Source organism: Charadrius vociferus, unplaced genomic scaffold, assembly GCF_000708025.1.
Source record: "Charadrius vociferus isolate BGI_N301 unplaced genomic scaffold, ASM70802v2 scaffold580, whole genome shotgun sequence".
Lineage (NCBI taxonomy): Eukaryota > Metazoa > Chordata > Aves > Charadriiformes > Charadriidae > Charadrius > Charadrius vociferus.
In genome coordinates this window covers 60303-60533 of record NW_009646419.1, presented here as the reverse complement: position 1 = coordinate 60533, position 231 = coordinate 60303, and the positions used below count along the sequence as shown (strand labels likewise).

General features: G+C 66.7%; 1 protein-coding gene across 1 annotated transcript in view; it reads left to right on the top strand.

Annotated features, from left to right (window-relative positions):
* The window catches only part of LOC104282740 (serine protease 44-like), a 23012-nt gene that overhangs the window by 1544 nt on the left and 21237 nt on the right, over positions 1-231 (top strand). Inside the window, exon 2 of the mRNA XM_009880866.1 lies at positions 63-185. Within this exon, the coding sequence (XP_009879168.1) occupies positions 63-185 (123 nt within the window). The remainder of the gene's footprint in view (positions 1-62; positions 186-231) is intronic.

Genomic DNA, 231 nt, shown 5'->3' with positions numbered 1-231 from the left:
ACGTGGCGCCGACCGCTCTCCAGTGGCCGTGACATTGATCCAGTGTGGTTTCTCCGCCCCAGGAAGGGCTCGTGAAGAGCGCGGGGCCTTCGGCTTCATCCCCATCTTCATCCTCGCAGCCGGATTGTTGTTGACCGCCCCGTCGCCGGCGCGAGCCCAGGGGAAGGGCAACCAAGGCGATGAGCGTAAGTCCAACCGGTGGCCGGTGGGAGGAGGGGACGGGGACACCAG